The 15,677-nt window shown below is 39.2% G+C and overlaps 1 protein-coding gene across 2 annotated transcripts; it reads right to left on the bottom strand.

Annotated features, from left to right (window-relative positions):
• Positions 1–281: 281 nt before the first annotated feature.
• On the bottom strand, positions 282–15,485 carry glra4b (glycine receptor, alpha 4b). 2 transcript variants are annotated; one of them, XM_034152028.1, is made up of 10 exons: positions 14,693–15,485; positions 13,838–13,965; positions 13,024–13,091; positions 8,359–8,582; positions 6,965–7,047; positions 6,016–6,153; positions 5,697–5,911; positions 4,518–4,676; positions 3,880–3,975; positions 282–1,497 (listed from the first exon to the last, which is right to left on the bottom strand). In XM_034152028.1, exons 1-10 carry the CDS (start codon positions 14,746–14,748, stop codon positions 1,228–1,230), a joined length of 1,437 nt encoding a protein of 478 aa, XP_034007919.1. In that variant the 5' UTR covers positions 14,749–15,485; the 3' UTR covers positions 282–1,227. The 2 variants fall into 2 exon arrangements, with proteins under 2 accessions (XP_034007919.1, XP_034007929.1); XM_034152038.1 differs by having other exon boundaries at positions 3,880–3,972.
• Positions 15,486–15,677: the final 192 nt, after the last annotated feature.

The following is a 15,677-nucleotide window of genomic DNA, read 5'->3' as shown; positions in this document are numbered from 1 at the left end:
GACAGCTTCACTTTATTGCAATATTTATTTTTAAAATGAGGCGAGGTTTCTAGAAATTGTCTTCGTCTCAGGGCATTCATGCACATACATTATGAACAATTATAAACCCGACAGAGGAAAGTATTAGAGGGAAAACATTTCTAGCAAGATTATGCTTTTCACCATTAAAGAATTTCATAGTTTGACTTCATGGCTGATATTAAAGTCCCATCCTTTGGTTTAGACCCTGCATGCTGTTATATTTGGACTGTAGACTGCAAAACAAGTGTACTCATTATGTATTAGGGTACAAAGCATTTATTTTATATTGACCAACAAAGGATTTCCTTTTTTGTTTCTAAAGAAAAAAAAAAACAGACAGTTTATACTCAGAGTGTTACTTAGTCGGGTTAAACACTGATACACCTGGCATTGTGCAGACCTGAGGAGACCTTAGTACATTATGATCACTGTTCCCATGTACCCTGATGGTGGTCGAGGTTGATTAATGATAAAAAACATATCTTCTATATTTGGCTATGCTTTGCTATGCCATTATATCAATATATAGTAACTTCATAAAATATCTGGACAATATCCATCAGTCCTTCAGGCATTAAATGCCGTAATTTAATATGAAACACATTTCAAAAACAGATTATTCCAGTTCTTATTACACAAAGGAGGGTTAGAAATGTGAACTGATAAATATCATGTCTGTAAGAAAATAAAGAGCATTCAAACCTGGATTACCGAAGCCTAATAAAATACAAATAAAATATATGTATTTTCCTTTAATGTATTTCCCAGGCCTGTAAAGTAAAGTTGCTACTTTTGTAGTGACATGTTATTTGTCTTGGTGGTAAGAAACCTGTGTTATGGGAAACAGTTGACAGCAGGAATATTAGAATAAAAAAATGTATGCCTGTAGAGGAAGTGCTTCAGTGAAGTTACAGTATCTGGCCATACAGACATTTCCCGTAACAAATTGTGAGGTGATATACTTAAGACGCATACTGTACACTGATGTGCAATGTATAAACCATCAGTGCGGAGAAAAAGTGCATTTCTTTTAAATTATTCAAAGTTGAAAGAAACCCATGAATGCTTCCATGTCATAGAAATGTCCATGGCACTGGACATGCAGTCACAACGCATCTGCAGGGCTCCGCTGAGGACTGTAAATGTTTCAGTGAGGAAAGCAGGATTCAAGGTATCCGCTGTGTTCACAATCCAGTCCTTGTGTCCTCACGGCGCGGCTAGAAGGTCTTCATGCCGCAGGACTTTGTAGGTGAGCCAGTAGAGGACATTAAACATGAGGAAACTCATGGGGAACACAGCCCGGGCGATGGTATCAATCCTTTTTGCTCGATCCACAAAGCGCTTGCGGATGTCGTAGAAACCCAAACCAGGAGGTAGATCGGCAGAGACCGGTGCATCCATTTCTGCCACACCTACTGATGACAGCGCAAGTCCATAACTCTGGAAGAGGAAACCCTGGTTTGTCATTTCATCCTCCTGGAAAGAAAAAGACACAGTAAAGAATGGCCCAATCAAATCTTCAGCCTAAAGCTTAAACCCTGAACCTTTAAGCCCTTAAGTACCATAGGAACCTACACTACCTCACAGGATATATTTAACTCTTCATTTTAAAGGTCACCTATTATGCAAAATGCACTTTTTGATGTATTTTATACATAAATATGTGTCCCCGGTGTGTAACGAGACAGAAAATCTATTTTCCTCCTTACCCACATCTAAAAAAAAAGGGGGTACAACGGAGCTGATCCAGATTTGCTGAGAACTTGACGTCATTACTGAAATGGGCTGGCTTTACATTGAACTCCTGGCAACGTCCCGCCCCCCTCTCAACCTATCGTCCCCATATACAGTTGACTATGTGCTGTATCAGAAACAATGCGCAATGTGTTTTGGAAGTAATATGTTCTGTGTTTACATTAGCAAGCATTGCTAACACTCAGAGCTAACGCTGTACTGGAGAGAGTATGTTTAAAGAAGCCGGATATAAAAGGTACTGTCCTTGTGGTAGACCCGCGAGAGAGAAAGCGTTTGAGCTCCATACTGTTTCAGAAATAATGCTTGATGTGGTTTGGAACATAAAATGGCGTTTAATCACTGCTTGCATGCGGACTCTCTACAGCAGCTCGGTTACATTTAAAGGGCCAGACCCAGAATCAGCACTTTAGTAACAGGGCTGAAATAGAGGGGTGTGAGGCATGCTACAATGGGTGAACTGTTTGGTAATTTGAGCAAAACACTTCAGATACATGTTTTGTATAGATATGGCCCTATAATATATTGTTCAAATATAGCATAATAGGTGACTTTTAAATATATATAGTACACTGTGTTTATATGTTTGGTAGATTGGCATATTAGAGAGTATTCTAATGTATTCTGTATATTCTAAAGTGTTTGGATACTCCTCTGAATGTGTGTTTCTTACTGAGAATATTGTTTTTACATTTTTATTTTGTTATGGTTATCTTTATTTGATTTGTATTATATTCTATTTTTAAGAAATGTTGTAATTATTGTACAGTAGATTGACTGTCAAAATTCTGCTGTGACAAAACAATCTCCCAACCTGGGATAAATAAAGTATCTTAGTCATGTCACCAAGTGTCTGAGAGTGTCAGGCGGCACAGATTTGAAGTGGTTTACATCGGAATCATCATGTTACCATGGCAATGTCAAAACCTGTTATGCACACTTTTAGTTTAAGGACTTTTTTGACCTTTTTATACCTTCTTCAAGGACCATTTCTATTGCAGGCTCACTCTCAAAGTGAAGAGGTCGAATATTACATCTACACATTTTTGCGAAAACAGCAATTTAGTATAAAATACTTTAGCTTATGCTTGGATTCCCCTCATTTCATTTGTTATGTAGCATCTTAAATCATTAATGTTTCCGTGTGAATTAAACATGCCATGCTAAACTCTTTGTGCCAATCGTCCTTGTTTATGATTTTTAAATGCTTCCCCTGCTAACTGTTTTTCTCACGCCAAAATGCTGTTCATTTTATGCAACTCCCTCATTCAAAGTCAGCAGAAATGTTTAAGAAAGTTCAGAAAGCACTCAAAATGTCTGCGAGAGAACCGCACTGTGTGACCCTTAGGATTTACTGGGAACTCTCCGTTAGTCTTTCAGTGTGGAGATTTAGGATGAGCCAATAACTTTCTGCTCTGAGAATCACACACCTGTACACTGATTGGCTGCTTTTAAACTGAATCAGAACCAAAATCAGGTTTACTGCCTAGCAGGCAGTGGTGTAAAGTAACTAAGTAGACTTACTCAAGTACTGTAGGTACAGTAAGTACAATTTTGAGGAATTTGTACTTGAGTATTTACATTTTGTGTTGCTTTGTACTTCTACACCACTACAAACTCAGAGGTAAATGGTGTACTTTCACTCCACTAAATGTATTTAATACCTTTAGTTACTTTGCAGATTTTGATTAATGATGTGAAATATAATCAAGTGTTAAATCAGACTTTAGTTCCATCTGGAGTAAATTCACAAGCTACCCTGTAGTATACAAAGTCATTCAAACTAGCTGCACCTTTACCAGCTTTGATAACACTTTAATGATCAATCATTATAAAACATATCATATATATTATTCTGAAATTGACCTGCACAATGAGTACTTTTGGTACTTTAAGTATATTTTGATGCTGGACTTGTAACAGAGTATTCGGGTACTTCTACTTTTACTCAAGTACAAAATCCGAGTACTTCTTCCACCACTGCAAGTAGGTTAACACATACGTACAAGCAATTTGATGCAAGACAATGCAAGAAATGTAAATACACAGCAAAGTAAATCCTGTGAGACTGTGACAGTAGAAGGAGCTCCAGGTGACAGAACGTACCTTGGCGCAGGCGGAGCACTGCTGGGAGACGTTCCCGTGAGGAGTGTTGTTGCCTGACATGTTTTTTCCTTTCGACTTACTGTCACCGCTTCCCTGCTGATAGGGGGAGGGGGGGGGCACACAAATGTAATCAATGTAATCATCAAACAGGCTGCATTGATTTGCAAACATGGCACAGTGCTATGTGTTCAAATCTGCATCAACAAGCATCTGTTGCAAACAAAGTGAACACAAGTGCGACATTAATGTGAAATGAGACCACGTGGCAGCGCATCCAGAAAACATCTCAGCAGCACGCTCCTGACAGACGAATAAGAACAAAGGATTCATGCAGATGTTTTGTGCATTGTCTTATAAATATTACAAGGCATTAATGAGTCCTGCAGCTGCTGTCACACTGCTTCTTTTTGAGAAATATTTCCTCTTTAAACATGGTTTGGCCTACTTTGTCTCCTCTATTTTTCTTCAACAAGATGCTGAGAACCGTGGAATAAGGTGATGGTTAGAATGAATCACAGGTCAGTGCTGCTGCAGTTCCCGGCTCGCTGCAGCTGAGTCGTGCAGCTCGTGCATGGCTGGGCGCAGAGAATAACAGGTGACAGTCGCCCGGGGGAGCTGAGTGGGTGGGGTGCACTCACAGTTCTCTGACGCTGTTGCTCTTTGAGCTTCTTCCTCAGTCTGAAGAACTCCTTGTGCTGCCGTGAAACAAAATTAACGGCCGCATACTCCAGCAGCGCGGCAAACACGAAGAGGAGGCACACCGCCATCCAGATGTCTATGGCTTTCACATAGGACACCTGTGACACAGAGCAGAGGAGTCATTAGATAACATGAGCACTCATGCCATGTTAGGCAGTGACATGAAAGACATGGGATAACAAACTCTGTGGAAAGAGCTACATGTTGGATCACCTTGTTATCATTGGTTTAACAAAGAGGTGGAAGAGGTTTTACATAACTACATTTGAAAAACTGTTCTGTAAAAACTAAAAAATTATGTAAAACTATTTTTTAAAGTCCACAAGATTTGACTATTATTAATAACATGTATTATTATCATTGATGCATCTAAATGGGAACTGCGGTAATTAATGTTGTAACCTGTGGAAATGTTTCATATTTTATAAACCAATGAAATATTTTGTATATATAATCTTATTAGGAAAAGTAACTAGTAGCTATAGATGTAAAATACATGCAGTACAGTATAACAATCCCCAAGTTTGCATCATTGATAATACAAAGATTGAAATACACTTATCATATACATTTTAATTTATACAATTTTGATTGAATATTACCATTTAATGTGTCTCTATAAAATAAAAACAACTGCTGCAGAAACATATGATAAGCATATGTATGAAATGCTGCATATCATTATTGATGTAGGTTTTACTGTAAAGCCCTACATAAAGCTGGACACCTTAATAATCCATATAAAAGAATATTGTATTAGTCTGAATAGAAGTTTTGATATTTAAAGTACAGTTTAGAGTACAATCATGAATATTAATAAATTGCGCCCAATGCTTTTACTTGTAATGGAGTAGTTTTAAATTATGGCATTGGGACTCATTTTAAAAAGAAATGGAAATAACATATTGAATTCCTAGCCCAGTGCAACATAAATACAGTTTGAGAATGAATTGTTAAAAAAAACCTGGGCGTCAAAGACTGTTACAATAATTTGTAAAGTAGAAACATGTACAGTGCTGAAAAACACTTCTTCCTGATATCATCCCAGACTATATAACACACAGTGAGTAACTTGCTTTGGTTTGTACTGTGAGATGTTGGATAGCTAACCCTCTGACCTTTGGCAGGGAGGCCCTGGAGCCAGAGCTCTGCGTCGTCATGGTGAGCACCGTGGTGATCCCCAGTCCCACCCTGGCCGGAGCCGCGTCCATGTTGATCCAGAAGGACACCCAGGACAGGATGACGGTGAGCAGGCTGGGGATGTACATCTGGATCAGGTAGTAGCCCATCTGCCGCTCCAGGTAGAATTTGACCTCAATGCAGGTGAATTTACCTAACCACAGGGGGAGATACAGGTGCACACTGACAGTCTTATTAGAAGTAGATTTACAGAGCTGATGGAGGATGTTGCTCCGCAGGTGGTCACGTGTCCTGTACCTGTGTTGTAGTGCTTGGTGCAATAGCCCAGGCCTTTCTCCTCCTTCAGCACAAACTGAGGGAGGGTCAGGTCGTCGGCCACCTGCACGGCCCCCACATCCAGCCACTCGAAAATCAGATCGTTCATGGTGTAGCCGACTGCAGGAGCACAGAGGGAGGGGAGGCCGGTGGTTATCCATCATTCAAACTTCAATTCGCTGGTTAGGGATGCTGTGAGGATTTCAATTGCTATGCCACATGCTTTGAATCTTTGTACATCATTATTTTCAGAGACAAGAAATCATAGTCTAATGATGTACCTAAAACGACATTTGAGTCTGTTGAGCGTCTACAACCTTGCTGGGAATTATGAATTGGTTGGTTGGTAGAAACAGAAAGAAATATTCTGTTTTATATTTTGTTTTTAACCACTTATTTACAGTCTATTTAGCTTCTATGTTTCATACTATAATATAGCTGGGTCAAGTACTTTTCTTACTTCTCTTTATTTTAGTCGTCCAGAAATGTTTTGATTTTCTTGCAAAAATCCCAATGTGATATATCTCTTATGCGCCTCTATTTGCTATTTATGACATTAATATTTCTCACTTTTTAAAATGTATTTCTGAGACACTTCCAGATGAAGGGCAGTTTAAAATCTACTTTAAAAGTCTGTTCTTACCAAACACATCTATCATCCTCCTACAAATAATATTCCATCACAAACAAATACACACCAAACTAAAATAACATTTCCTGTCCTTTATTTTATATGTATTATTATCTTTACTGTGTTTATTATATATTGCTCTAATATTTTGCAATATTAAAGAAGTATGAAGTCAACAGTTTTTTTAAATTATTCCTGCACTGTATATTATTTGTAATTTGATATGTTTTGGGTATTTTCAAATGATGCATATACACTTTAATTTAAGGTTTTCAGAGTGTATTGGAAAGATCCACTCACAGCTCTCCAGCTGCATCGTGCACTTCTGGCTGTCCATGGGGAAGTTCTTCAGATCCATGGGACAGGAAAGGACAAGTGTCAGCCTAGAAAAGAGAAACAGCAACACAGGAATGGCAGTGGGATGGAGTGTAAAATGAAAAGGTGATGCCCTCTACACACACCCAGCTAGCCCACAGCAGTAAACCCACAGCAGCAGCCGCCTCCTACCCATCTGTCACTCAAACTCTTTCCGCAGGCTCACACTACCCTCGAGTCACAGGAAGCCGCTCTGACTGTCCTCCTCTCCAGTTTTCTACTCCACTGCACCCTGCATTAACCACACAAAGGCTAAGAAGTGCTGACAGGCAGATGCCAGCCTTTACGGAGAGTCAAATGGATGAGAAACATAGCAGCACAATCAGAGGGAAGGGTTTCATTCAAAGTACGGAAGCCCTTTTTTTATGTGATCCAAAATAGTTTCTCTCTTGGCTAAAGAACGGGGTGGAATAGTCTTTTTGTTTTAGTGTTACATTTTTTTCTGTTACGTTTTCTAGCTAGTTTTGGACCAAAGAGGCTAAAGTGCACAACTACTTCATGTTCTAAATAGTTGTGTTGTTTTCCAAGTGAGTTTGAATTTCTACCTCCACTTAAAGTCCCCCTCACCCAATACTATCAATGAGCAGGTTATAACAACACTTTTATTCAAGAGTATAACAACAAACAATTTGCCTGACAAAAAAACGTTTCACTATCAGCAGATTTTTCTCCCTGGCCTTTCAAGGCTTCCGTACTCAAGACATATCAAATCTAAAAAAGGACCCTTTTCCTATATAGAGGGGCGGGCAAGGTCTCCCAAACATGAGCAATAGGAGCAACACTGCAAAGAAGAGGAATTCATCTGTAGATATAGGGGCTAGCCTAATGTGGATAAATGGATAAAGGCAGAATTCTTTATCCATTTTCAAACTTTATGACCCTGTTGTCTTATGGGAGGTTGTTCCAGGTTGATACCCTGCACTCAGTCGTCCCTTTTGAAGTTCAATTAGGGAAGCTACTGTTTCTTTAGTTTCCCAGGGTTGCTAATAGAGCTTTACACACTGCTTCATCTTTCTTCTATTCTAATGAACTCCATTACGCTACAATTCACCACTGCTTTAGTGCCACATTATGACCCAACTCTGTTTTAGCCTGCAGTTATTATTCACAGTGGGTGCTGGTCAACACAATGACAGCTGAGCTGAACTGGAGTGAAACAAACATGTTGTTGGAATATCCTCAGAGGCTCGAGACTACAACTTCATGTTCTGTCGACGGCCTTAAAACGCCATGGAGCTGGGTTTGTAGAGCCAGATAGAGGAACATCCTGGTGCATTATAAACTCAGAGTGGATTTATAGATCATTAAAAGCAGATCACCTGATGCTGTAGAGGACGTTTCCGTTGGAGAATATCCTGAGCAGTTTGTTGTCTGTTGTGACCTCGTGAAAGTTAGCTCCCTTTTCATTTGCAAAGAACAGGTCAGGCTTCCAAATGGAGTCCAACATGGAGGGGTCCAGGTCCAGAGAGTCGTCCGGATATTCCTTATAGGCCAGTCGGGGGTCATTCCACTGCTGTCGCAGAAACACATTGAGCCGGTAGTCCTGTATAGAATTAAAACATATTGAGGAATTCATATTAAGAGTTATAAATGACTAAAATAAAAGATATAGCCATAAGTGGTTTAAGTTTCTTGCCATAGTAGAATCATATTGACATTTTAAAGGTAAATCATGTTATGCATTGTTTAATTCATTATGTATTGTAATTTAGTTGGACCATGTTATTCTATTTTACATATTTTAAATGAATCACTTATGTTATTGTATTTCAATTGTACCATTGTATTACATTTTATTGTTATTTAATCAATATAGCTTTAATTTACAGTGTTTTATCTTTAACGGTCCACATTATTTTTCTGCTAGTCAGTCATCTGCAAAGCAAATCGCACTGCACTAACCTGTACGAAAGGTGCTAAACAAATAAAGTTTGAATTATTGATTGATGGCATTTCAAAAAATCTTTTTTTGAAGCAAAATGCAAAAAAAAACTGAAAACACAACACAATTCAAAATCAACCTTGCTGAGTGTCCTGTGGCACCACATGACATGGATAACTGCTTCCAGCTGACACACTGAGGGTATACATCAGGAATTGAAGAGGCCCTATTGTGCTTTTAGGGTCTTTGCTTTCCTGTATTGCGTTTTATAGGTTTTTCTGTAAATGGTCTGCAAAGGCTCAAATGTGCAGACCAGTGTGTTTCTCCCCCCACACACCCAATCCCCCCCAGCCTGAAATGCCTCTAATCATCTCTCTAAGCGGTTGACCAATCACAATAGAGCCGTCCAGCTAACCAATCAGAGCAGACTGGGCTCTGGTTTCAGACAGAGGGTGAAAAGAGGTGCTGCAGCACAGGCAGTATGAGAAAAATAAAGAGCTTTCTGAACATTAAAGCATGGAGACATGTCACAGTGGAGACACTACATACAAATATGAACTTACAAATGAGTATTATAGATGCCCCTTTAACCTAGTTAGCCCTGTGCATCACTTTTTACTGTGCCCTGGTTTCCATAAGGTTATGTTTTCTGTATTTGCAGCTTGCGCTAGTGAATAATTTTCTCTTGCTTGTCTGTTTGCATAACTCTCTGCCCCTAAGTATTGTGAGAGGGCTAAGATCATGTACACTGGAACAAGTCTCAAGCCAAAACAAATTAACCTGCAGCGCATCGCGCGCGCACCCAAACTCTCTCTGCGCAAAGATAAATAAATGAATGCTGACAAACAGACTTGAGTGCTCATAACTTGAATGACAGAAAACCCCACTTACAATTTCATTATTTAAAATATGACTGTGCCTAGAGGTATTTTTGCAAAAAGGATGTCTTTCTAAGGGAGTAAAAAACAAGACCTCTCACTAAACCCACTCTTCAAAACAGGATTTGTCCTTACCTGACAGACGGAGAGATAAGAACATCCTAGCTGACATTTTGTAATGAACGTACAAGATGGTGTTAAAGCCATACATTACTCATCATCTAATGACACTATGTGTAGGCATCATTAAACCTGCTCCAAAGGGAAGAAGAGCCAGAAAATAAAAAAGGATCTGATAAATGGGCAGGCTTGTATTATTACAAAATCAACAATAAATGATGATAGATTAAGCTATAGAGCAGTTTGTAAAGTAGGTTAAAATAGCATTGTCTTTACCAGCTGCATTATAATAGTGATTTTTACACTTGCATGTTTAAAATATGATTCTCAGATTGGCCGTACTGCATTCATGTTTATGTACTTTTTACATTTTTTATTCAAAGAGTAGCAACGAAGAAAACCTCTGTACTTTGTCCCCCACAGTTTTAACATGATTCTTACCCACATAAATCCGTGGCACATATTCACACAGCCTCTGACATACGGACGACAAAATGACTATGAAACTGACTGCTCCAGCATCACTTTTAACCGTGTTTCCTGTAAAAGTCCTGACAGGAAACTGTTTAAACATTGTATTGCCCTTGCTCTGCCATCTTTAGAATCATTTGAAAGAACAACAGGTCAACATCGTCTATCGCTGACAGTAGAGGACTAGAGATAAGCCCATAGAATGTTGACTTTAACATCCTCTTTTACGCACTGGTCCAATATTGTGATATTGGCTATTTTGCCTCCATAACATATCTTCTTTTTAAAGGGGCCCTATTATGTTTTTTTTGTTCTCCCACACACCCCCCGTCCTGCCTAAAATTCCTCGATTGGACTCCTTACTTCCGTAACATAGTGACATCATAACAATTGCACTTCAATAGAGTGGTGCAGGGATGAGGTATTTACCCGGAAATAAACTGCGCATGGGTTCCCTTGACAAAAAAGCAATGGGATTTCTCCATAGGATTTTGGAAAATAGCTAAAAATAAGGTCTGTGGAAAACGAACCTGTTTGATAAATGCACGTTTTGTTCAGCCGGATAATATCCACATGTCTACCCTACTTTTATCATTTTCGAATTATGAATCTAATCGCCTGAAGCAAAATGCTAACGTTATGCTATAAACAAACAGCTGAGTACAGCAGGGTCGCACGACTTCAACGTCACGCCAACTTAAGATCCATATTCAAAAATACAGATTCAGAATTGTACAAGTTGAAGTGCTTGTTTTAACAGTTTGCAAGAGCGCAGGTACTTGCTTTCAAGCAGAACAGGGGCAAACAAACTTAGCGGGAGTGTTTACGTGTTCCTCGTCAACTTCTGTAGTCCTATTCAGCCACTTGTTAACAACCATCGTTTTTTAGACACGCAAACTCTTCAAGAATCACCAGTGGGGTCACTGCTTATGTATTTAATGTCGTAGAACAAAACGTGATCCGTCTCTTAAATTTGTGTCAAACACAGAGCTTATTTCGAGCTATTTTCCCAAAATCCTATGGAGAAATCTCGTTGACTCTGAGACGAGGGAACCGGGAGTGGTAAAATGCTAACTCACTTCCGGGTTTTAGGACTCGTCACTGCACCACTCTATTGGCTAGTGGTTCAACATATTCTATGTGATGTGAGGCTAAGGGGCGGGACATCTGTAAGCGGTTGACCAATCACAAAAGAGGTGGCCAGCTAACCAATCAGGGCAGACTTGGCTCTGGTTTCAGACAGAGGGTGAAAAGAGGTGCTGCAGCACAGGCAGTATGAGAAAAATAAAGACCTTTTTAAACATTAAAGGTCCCATGTCATGGCCATTTCTACTGATCATAATTCCATTGTTGAGGTATACTAAAATACATTTATATTGTGCAATTTGCCAAACTCACATTGGTTTCTCATACAGCATCTCTGTATAGTATGTGTATTCACTCTCTGTCCTAAACGGCTTGTTGGAGCTCCTGCCCCCCCCCCCCCCTGTGAGCACAGTGGCCGTCTGCGAGACAGCGAGACACAGCGAACCCCAGCCCGAAACACACACACACCCGCAGCATTCCGCTGTGTCTCGCCGACCCCACACCAGTGAGCCAGCTCACAGTGTGCCGCTCCTCGCAGCAGCGAGGCTCGCAACGTCCCGCCGAGTGTGTGTGTGTGAGGAAGTTCGCAGATTGGTCCAAACGTAACGGCTCCGCGGACGTAACGTAACGGCTCCGCGGATTGGACCAATCTGCGGAGCCGTTACGTTACGTCACTATACCCGAAATACGTCACTATACCCAAGAAGTAAACAATGGACAAGAGAAATCTCCAACGAGGCGTTCTGGGGCAGCATAGACAGGTCTTTTCTGTGTTAGAGTTGTACTCGCTACAGGGTGTACTTTGAGGGTTTGTGACTCTGCAGACCGTTTACATGCAGAAAAACCTTCATAACACACGGGGTACGGGTAATAACCAGAAAAACATGACATGGGACCTTTAAAGCATGGAAACATGTCACAGTAGAGGCACAAAATACAAATATGAACCAGAAAATGAGCATAATAGGGCCCCTTTAAATAATGAAAACAAAGATCCAAAATACACATTAAGGTTTTCATCTGTAGTTTTCTTCTAAGTTTCCCCAAAGTAAGCAGCACATAATGCCTTTGAGAAAACATATTAGTATTACCCTTTTACCTGAGTTTTACATTACATATCTGTTTCCCTCAAAATTAGTTGTTTGTACTGTATAAGCCAGAAATCTTTAATTGAATAGTACTTACATACAACAACGTTAACTAGTTCAATTCCTTTTTAAATTTGGAAGTTTTTACAGGGGGGCTTGGTCATATATCCTTCATAGTACTAATAGATATATCTAATTTTTCCTCTGTAAAAATGTTTGATTATAATAAAATCAAGACTTTGAACCTAGGTTTATCCAATGTTGAATTTGTATTAATTTCTACTAATTAAGATAATGCCTCATTTGCATTTTGAAACATAATGTGTGCAGAAACATGTCATACAATATCATTTTCTTGATGCAAATGGGGAAGTTTTATGGTGATGTCCATTGGTTGAAAAAGCAGATTTTCATCACCAGTATATCATCCATAAAAAGTATGATAAAGAAAATCCTCACCATGGTTGTTTCAGTGATGGATCCGAAGCTGTTGATGAAGATGTTGCAGGTGACGTTGACAGGAGGACCTGACAGAAGCAGATTGTCATCACACATTACCCTCACAGTGATTTCTTCCAAAACACTCCTGATGTTTTTCTGAGCAGACCGCATGAAGTATTGAGGGCAACTGAGGAGCAGAACGTTTCAGGCAAAATCTCTCTCCTCTGCTCGCTCATAATGTGCCATGTTGTGTCCTGATAAATAGACTTTTCTAAGAGGAGCAGCATGACATTGTGTTGTCATCTCCAGTACGCTCCCATTAGTGTAGTATCCGTGGACCAGCGAAAACTTTAAATATTTTAGGGACTCATTCCTTCAGAGGCAATGATTTATTGATTCCCCTTTAGTTACATTAGTGTATTTATAGATAATCAGCTGGGATTTTCCCCACCATGCACTGACGAAGATGTGGAGCAAGTATGAAAAAAATATGATGTGTGACCCCCAGAGAGTGAGGGGGGGCGGGGGGAGTATGTCAGAGAGGATCTGCATTGGACTGAAATGGGCCTGTGGGGTAACATATGAGGGGAAGTGCACATCTATGATAAATCTCAACAAGAAGTCAGTGTAAAATAATCATCACCTACGGCTGTGGGTCAGAAAGAACACAGTAACAACACATGACAAACACAAGCCTGCAGCACCTCTTACTTCTGCCCATCTGTGGGGGACTTGTGCTACTTCACTGCCCAGATTGCACCACCAAATCACGGTTTCCCCACACCTGTCCTGTGCCGCCCCCCACCCCCCCCCCCACGTCACACAGCCTTACCTTTGAAGTTGGGTCTGATGCGGGCGTCGTAGCCGGATGTGCGTCCCATCAGTTTGTCCAGAAAGCCAGACGGGGAGGGGGGCTTGGCTGCCCTGCTGGGGAGCTTCATCTCCTTACAGAACACAGACCTGCAGGGCGACGGGACAAACTGTTATCATTAATACATGATTATTTCCCCCTATGCTCTTTATTTATGTCATTACTTAAAATAAAAAAATAAAAAAATGTAAATCATAATACATTTGATTTATAACACTTATAATATAAAAAACTCTAAATGTATTACAAGTACTAAATATTGTTTGGGGTAAATCATATTATATAACTCAAATATTACTTTTGGAAAGATACCTTACTATAACTACAAACAATGCTAAATATGGTTATTTAAATAATATGACTTTAGCTGGAACAGCACATGCATTACAACTGCAGTAGTTACAAAACATGGTTTTCTCAACTGTTAATACATTTGTAATAAACTATACTATTAAAAAAAATATTTATGATTTCACTATTTTAGCTTAATTATAGACAAAGTTAAAATGGTCAGATTATTTATGAAATGACTTCAGCACACGTCTTAAAAACTAAGAATTATCTTCTTTTCTGGCTGTTCAGTATGTTCCTGCATCTCACAATAATCAACATTTTGTAGTCTTTGAATTTTAAATCAACATATTTAATGCATCTCAATTCAACATCTTATTCCTTATTATTTGTAATTATATACCTGTCAATGTCAAAGCATTTAAAATACAGCACACACCCATGTATTAACATTCCAACGGCTGATTAAAATGCATACAGCTTTCACCGACAAATAAGTTTAGCCAGGTTAACAAAGTATCTTACCTGCCGTGCAGAAGAATGAGAGAAGCCCAAACTATACACCAGATGTGCAACAGCATTTTAAGTTGGTAGAAAGAACAGCTGTAGGAGCGATGGAGGGAAGAAGATGAGAGCCGAGGACTTGTTGTTGCTCCTCAGACTGACTGTGTTCTCTCCTCCTCCTCCTCCTCCTCCTCCTCCTCCCTCTCTGCAGGTGCAAAACACAGGAAGCAGCAGCTGTATTATTCACAAAGCCTGGGTTTGTGTGGATGTCTTCAAGCTTTATCTCTTTTTCATGGCCATGTGCATGTTCAAGGAATTACTGCAAGAATATTTAAAGAGACAGGAGCATTTCCAGAGTGGCCAGTATCCCCTCCCTCCCACCAGGGCATCAGATTAGCAGTAATACCTTTTACGTTCAATTAAACTATTTATAAGAATACAATATTTAAAGATAAAATAAAACATTATTGTATGTATATCTTGTTTAACTAATGTCCAACAATTGCCGAGTAATGACAAAGCACTGCAAGAGATTAATAAATTAAATCTAGAAAAAAGTCTTGCCAAATAGATTATTGTCCTTAAAATGATTTACATGTATGTCAATTCTACATTTCACTTAAAAAACAACATGGTATATAATGTCCTTTAGGGTGGCTCGTCTACAGAAGAGATCTGATCATTTAAATTAAGACTAAATAGTCTACAATTATAAAACATGCTTAATCACATCCTCCTATTTAGGACAAATTCAGAGAAAAAGCAGCAAAGTGTAAAGCGAGATTGTCGTTGCATTAAATATATGATAAATATGAAATGCATATTGCATATATATATATATATATATATATATATATATATATATATATATATATCGACTAACTCAAGTGTAAGACGTTCCTTTAAGTGTCAGCTAACATCCAGAGGTTATTTATGTTAAGCAAAACTGTCCCATGTTTCCCCGTCTAATTATTTCCTCTGCAGATCGCCAGGCGAATTCAAATAC

This window comes from Trematomus bernacchii, unplaced genomic scaffold, assembly GCF_902827165.1.
Source record: "Trematomus bernacchii unplaced genomic scaffold, fTreBer1.1, whole genome shotgun sequence".
NCBI lineage: Eukaryota > Metazoa > Chordata > Actinopteri > Perciformes > Nototheniidae > Trematomus > Trematomus bernacchii.
This window is presented reverse-complemented; position numbering and strand designations above follow the sequence as displayed.

Coding starts and splice junctions, on each gene's coding strand:
- glra4b (XM_034152028.1), bottom strand. CDS start 14,748: ATGCTGTTGCACATCTGGTGTATAGTTTGGGCTTCTCTCATTCTTCTG. Junction 4,677..5,696: donor CCAGGGCCTCCCTGCCAAAG/GTCAGAGGGTTA, acceptor TCTGTGTCACAG/GTGTCCTATGTGAAAGCCAT. Junction 3,976..4,517: donor AGCAACAGCGTCAGAGAACT/GTGAGTGCACCC, acceptor TCCCCCTATCAG/CAGGGAAGCGGTGACAGTAA.